Raw genomic sequence first — 6,000 nt, 5'->3', positions numbered from 1 at the left:
CCCAGATGTCTCCCTCGTTGCCAGTGTAGAGGAAGATGTGTCCATAGCTTCTCTTCCAGTACTCATCTAGGACATAGAGCATGACAATAGTCAAGTGGGCATGCAGGTTGGACAGAATAAGATAGGCCAGTACAAAGTGTACGAAATGTCAATTGATGGATGCTCATTGCTCACCTGTGAGTAGGTACCGCTGCTCATAGATGCCATTGCCCATGCTGTTGAAGTGGTCCAGTATTTGGGGAAAGTATTTATCTTTAAATTGGGGTTTTGGGTCAGTGCTGTGCTCATGATTCTTGACCTAATAAGTATGAGATATTCAGAGGAACAAATCTAATGTCTTACCTGAAAACGCCTGTACCTGAAAACGCATGTACCTGAAAACGCCCCTTGCGTCTTGGAGTAAAGGGAGAGCAAAACAATAATGTTAATAAAACAGAGTTGGCATCTTGAAAGGCCTGTTGGTGAAAGCCTCAGCAAATCATTCTTTTTATGAAATGTTCATTGTCTGAATCATATAACATAGGTGTGTTTATTGACCTCTGAACCCAGGCAACATATTGGGGCCTATGCATAGTGGGAGTTGTAGTTCTTTCAATCGACTCAGCTGTGAAGTCCTAAAAGGCCCTTTCACAAGGGAGACACTACTAAATATTGCCCCACTAAGGTATCCCATTATGGCAGCTACAGCATCCGCCTCATGCAGGAATAAATTACTTTTCAATACTTGACTAATTTGTCCAGATACTGTCAATAGATATCAATAAGATGTGAATGTTGGTGGGAAAAAAGTGTAGTCTCTGAAGACAATGTTAAAATCTCTGTCAATAAATAAAAAACGTAATTCATTAGAGATTGCTGTTGAGTGTGAAACCTCTACTAATAACATTAAGTATCAATTTGGAGAGGCATGTCTCTCGCTCACTGTCACTTTCTGTTTTTCTGTATCAGTATTATCAATTGAGTTTGATTGTGCTTGCATGGTTGCCGAGTCCATATCGGTAAACTACATTGAGTACTTGGTATATTTTACAAGGAGGAGTTATTACCTCCAGTCAATTGATCTTCAGAACGCAAAGATCAAAGACGCAATGATGTCTTTTATTATACGATTTTTTGTATATCTTTTTTTTTTTTTAAAGTCAGGTAGAGGAAGAAAAATACTTTTTATGCAAATTGCAACTTTGCAGGAAGGTAACATTTTATTGCAGATACTACAGCCTTTAATTAATAAAATTGAGAACGTATACCATTCAGAGTGTCTCACAAATTATCAGGGAAGGACACACTATAGAAACCAGACACCTCAGTCTTCCTTTTTACATAGAGTAAAAATTCATCCAACATTTGTCCAAATAGTAATCAGTGAATAATTTTGCATCACAGAAACAGTCAATAAATAAGTCCTCAATATTTCTGTTATTCTTTATCTGTAAGGGCTTAAAATATCTATATTTATGTTGTTTGCATACATCTTTCAGACCTCTTTTCCTCAGTGATACTGAGTCAAATATATGTTCTGTATGTATATATATTTTTTAATTACTGTGGATCATTGTGAAACCTCTTGTCCGAATGGCATGCTTAAGATTTTTGAAACAAAATCCTGTTTATAAGGGAAATGCATATTCATATTTACATTGAAACACCCTGCCACAGGCTCAAACAGTTGGAGGGCGAGGGTAAGTTAATTTCCAAATGATCCCTCAGAATAACATCTGAAACATTTTGACAACCCGGCCATTTCTTGAACGACTACAAGTAACAAGGGACACAGACTTACAGAGACTCGAGCCCAGTCTATTGACTGCCAATCTCAAAGCTTGGGTTATGCTGTACATTACCCCACCCTGCTCCCTACCCCCGACACATACACGCTCCACACACATACAAACAATCCAATCTAGAGGCTTACGCTCCATTGATCCAAGAACTACCTACACCTACTAGCACCTAATTTAGCTGATTCTTGGTTTTGGTCAGATGACCTGTTTGAAATGTTAACATGGAAACCAGCTAATGTAGTATATATAATATTCATACATACAGCATCCCTGACCACAGATGGGAAAAATAAGACTGACTTTTATGAATGTCGACAAATAAATGCAGTTCTTGAATTCGCAAGAGTATTTAACAAAACTCAAACACATTGAAATAACACTGGATTTAAGAATGTGCTCTATAGAATGACTTAAATCACGGTTGTTTTTACAAGATTATACCAACAAAACAAAAAAATCAACTATAAACAAGATTTTGATGAAAGATATTATGAAAATTATAAGGCAAAAGTTCTACAAAAATAAATACCCAGTGTACGTCAGAATAACTTGGTATACTGCAGACAAAAGCACTACATAAAAAAAATAAGCAAAGCTACAGTATGTCTATAAGTTTCACTTTCCCCTGACTATGGCCTGACACCTTGGATCCAACATTTCTGTAAGCACATGAAAAAAAGGTATAAATAAGACATTAATAAATAAAAACAGAATGAATAAAACATAGGTAATTCTTACTGTTAGTATAAAAGCATTTAAAAAGATCCTTCGGTCAAATCAGTTCATAGCTCTGTCTTTTTGTTCTGTTTTCTCAAGAGTGCCTTTTCATACAAAAATATCAAAATCAGTCCATCTTGTCATAACTCTCTACTTGAACTGGTCGGGGATATGTCCGATCTGAGACTGCATGCTGCTGGTTGGTGGACTCGAGATGCCCTCTGACCAGTCGGACATGTTAGAATGTGGGGAGGAGCTAGACCATTGGTCGGGAGACCCGGGGGAGGGGGTCAGAAAGGGGTGGTCGGGGACCTGTAGCTGGTGGTTCGGGGTGTTGTCCATGGGTCCGGAGTAGCTGTGCTGGGAGGGAGGGGTGAGGTACTGGGTGCTGGGCAGGTTCTGGCTCATGATCTGGGTCTCTTGGGGTAGGATGGTGTGGATAGGCATGGAGCCCTGGTTCCCTGTGCCCTGCTGGAGCTCTGAGCCACTCAGCTCGCTGCTGATGAAGTTCTGGCTGATGGAATGGCCACTGGTGCCAGTGTTAGAGTTCTGGTGCTGCAGCTGGATGCTCTGTTGCTGTTGCTGCTGCTGGAGCTGCTGCTGCAGGTTCTGTTGGTGCTGCATCTGCTGCTGCATCTGCTGCTGGGCCTGCTGCAGAAGGTGGGGCTGCGAGGCCAGCCGGGTGTTCTGCAGGCCCTGGTAGCTCATCATCTGGGACAGGCTGGTGGTGGGGAGCCCGTTGTGGAGGATCATGCCTTGCTGCCCGCCCCCCTGGTGCAGACCGCCCTGCCCACCGACAGGACCAACCCTCATGGGATTGAACTGGCTGGGCTGGCCCATGCTGGCGTGCATCCTGGAGAGCCAATCACACTGGCCATTCATGCCCCCCGAGCCGTTGGAACCTGACACAGGAAGGTGGGTGAGACGGGGCGGGAGTGGGTCGAACTGCATGTGTGCCAGCTCCTGCTTGTTGGGCATGCCCATGTGGTTGACCCCCATGTGGGGGTCGGACATCCCCTGGAGGTGGTTGAGCGACATGGACGGGGACTGCTGGAAGGGGGACGTCATCATGGGAGGGGATGCCACGTCAGAGATATACCCGTGTGGAGACTCCAGGGAGTCCACCGGGGACAGAACAGCTGAGCTATCCAGCACACTCCCTCCCTTCCCATCCTGGGAGGCTTTCTTCTTGTTCTTCATGTCCTTGCCATCCTTGCAGCCGATGCCCTTGGCGCTGGGCTTGCGGGCCTTCTTGCCCTGGACCTTCATGCTGCCCAGGTAGCCATTGGGGGAGCAGAGAGGGGGGGACAAGGTCGTGCCCATGGAGCCTCCATGGCCATGGCTGTGCACGGGTGCACTGCGGACCAGGTTGTACTCATCCATGAGACGGACAATGTCGTGGTGCATCCTCTCTTGCGCAATGTCTCGGGGCAGCCGGTCCATGTGATCAGTTATCTCGCGGTTAGCAAAGTGCTCCAGCAGAACCTTGGCGGTCTCGTAGCTTCCTTCCCTGGCAGCAAGGAACAGAGGGGTCTCCTCCTGAGGAAGACACACAGTGAGAAACATGTTTACAGTGGGTCACAGACAGACAGCTCTCTCGCAAAATTGATTGTATCTCAGTAACCACGTTTATATCCTTAGTTTTTATGCGCGCAAAGTCACCATATTTTTAAGAAATCACGACAGCTGTGATGGAAGTTTCAGGACAATTTGATAAACGCTGACAGATAATTTATTCGTTCGACATGGTGGGATGTTTTTGTGTCGGTAAAAGTAATTATGCGAGAAATGGCGGTGGAAACACCAGAATAACCCTTATATAGAAGTAAACTCGTAGTCACGCGATGATATGGTTTATGGTCCTCCCACTACGACCCGGGAAAGCCTGCAGTTTATTAGGCTACAGATGAAATCAGTTCTGATGAACTTTACAGGGTGGTGAACGTGCACGGTGATGAGCTTGATGCTCCTTTCCAATATTCTCACTCTTATCCATAATAATCTCATCGTGTAGACTAGCCTACCCACACTGCATCTGTGAGCTGTTGGCTAGAGCACATGTGCCAAAACCAGATTAGGCACACTTGCTATTTAACGCAACAGTTTTTGTGACAGAACTATCGGTAGAGTTGAAAATGCAATGGAAACACACTGAACTTCCGATTTGTATCCGGTAGATGAAGAAGTACTGTACATTTGTGTGCACTACGTCATCACGCACAGATTTGGAAACACACCACTGGTGGGAAAACGCGCATCTTTTTTTTTTAAAGCATTTAAAAAATATATTTGCATGAAAATGTCACCAATTGGATGGAAACCTAGCTACTGAGAATAACCTGCATGAATAACGGTTCAATAAAAAAGCAATGTAGCTTATGGAGACAGCTTATCCTATGGTGTTTTATCAGGCGGCAGAGATGCCTTACCTTGTTGTTCTGCATGTCCTTGTTGGCGCCGTTCTTCAGTAGTACGATAGCTGCTTCCACGTTGTTCACTGCTGCTGCCCAGTGCAGAGCAGATTTGCCTGGTGAAAGAGAGCGGGAGAGACAAACGTTCAGGACACATCAAGCCATGCCTGTCTAAACTGACCTAAAGAAACCTGACTATCATTTATTTCCAAACCCCACATTATTTCAACATTTTGTAAAATAACATTTTTTATTTTATTCTGCCCATTTCCAATGACAAATGTAACGTTTGATTAAATTCATGGATCGAAAGTGCTCCACTTATAGCTCTGGTTGAAAGAGTACGATGAGGCCAAGGAGCCGATAGAGATACAACATTGACATAAGAGCCCTACCGAAGTCATCGATAGCGTTGACGTCAGCGTGGCAGTTGATGAGCTCCTCCACCATGCCCTCCACTGCCAGGCGGGCTGCCAGGATCAGAGGGGTGGTGCCATCGTGCATGCGGGCATCCAGGTCTGTGGCACGATTCCTGATCAAAATCTACAGGAAGACACGAGCTGGTTAACCTTGTATGAGATTATCTATAGAGATACTAAGGAAGAAAGGTCACATTGCCAATCCAATACAGTAGATCTCTTTGCTACTCAAAACCACAAATGAGTCTGCATTTGACCCCAACCTGGAAGACGCCCTGAGCGTCGGCAGCCACGGCAGCATGTAGCGGGGTCTTGCCCATGTTGTCCTGGATGTTGGCATCCGCACTGGCCTCCAGCAGACGCTTGGCAGCGTCGGATCGGGCGTAGCGGGCAGCGAGATGGAGGGCGGTCTCCCCCGTGCGGTCCGTCTGACTGTGGAGTTTGGCACCCTGGTAGATGAAATCATTGATCACGTTGGCAGAGGCATCTTCCTCCTCCTCGCTGTTGCCGGTTTCCAGACCTCCACCACTGCAGGAGGCGATCATCAGGGGGGTGAAGCCATCTGGGCAGAGGGAGGGAGGGAGAGACCATACTTTAGGACCAGGGGAGTTGACTATACCTCAGCATTGGCAGTCAGTGCACTAGTGCAGGGTCAGCATGAGACGGAGCCCA

At 45.5% G+C, this 6,000-nt stretch overlaps 1 protein-coding gene across 3 annotated transcripts in view; it reads right to left on the bottom strand.

Annotated features, from left to right (window-relative positions):
* Nucleotides 1-1,177: 1,177 nt before the first annotated feature.
* Nucleotides 1,178-6,000, bottom strand: part of notch1b (notch receptor 1b) — a 49,589-nt gene continuing 44,766 nt past the window's right edge. For 2 of the 3 annotated variants that reach the window (XM_024002886.2, XM_070446959.1), the window contains exons 32-34: nt 5,305-5,452; nt 4,928-5,025; nt 1,178-4,037 (exon numbers count right to left, since the gene is read on the bottom strand). In XM_024002886.2, coding sequence (XP_023858654.1) covers nt 2,649-4,037; nt 4,928-5,025; nt 5,305-5,452 — 1,635 coding nt within the window. In that variant the 3' untranslated portion in view covers nt 1,178-2,648. Of the gene's footprint in view, nt 4,038-4,927; nt 5,026-5,304; nt 5,453-5,591; nt 5,891-6,000 lie in introns of all 3 variants that reach the window. The other variant, XM_070446958.1, reaches the window with a different exon arrangement.

The sequence above is a fragment of the Salvelinus sp. IW2-2015 genome, linkage group LG15 (assembly GCF_002910315.2).
Source record: "Salvelinus sp. IW2-2015 linkage group LG15, ASM291031v2, whole genome shotgun sequence".
NCBI classification, from domain to species: Eukaryota; Metazoa; Chordata; class Actinopteri; order Salmoniformes; family Salmonidae; genus Salvelinus; species Salvelinus sp. IW2-2015.
Note: the sequence above shows the minus strand (reverse complement) of the source record. Positions and strands in the feature narration are given on the sequence as shown.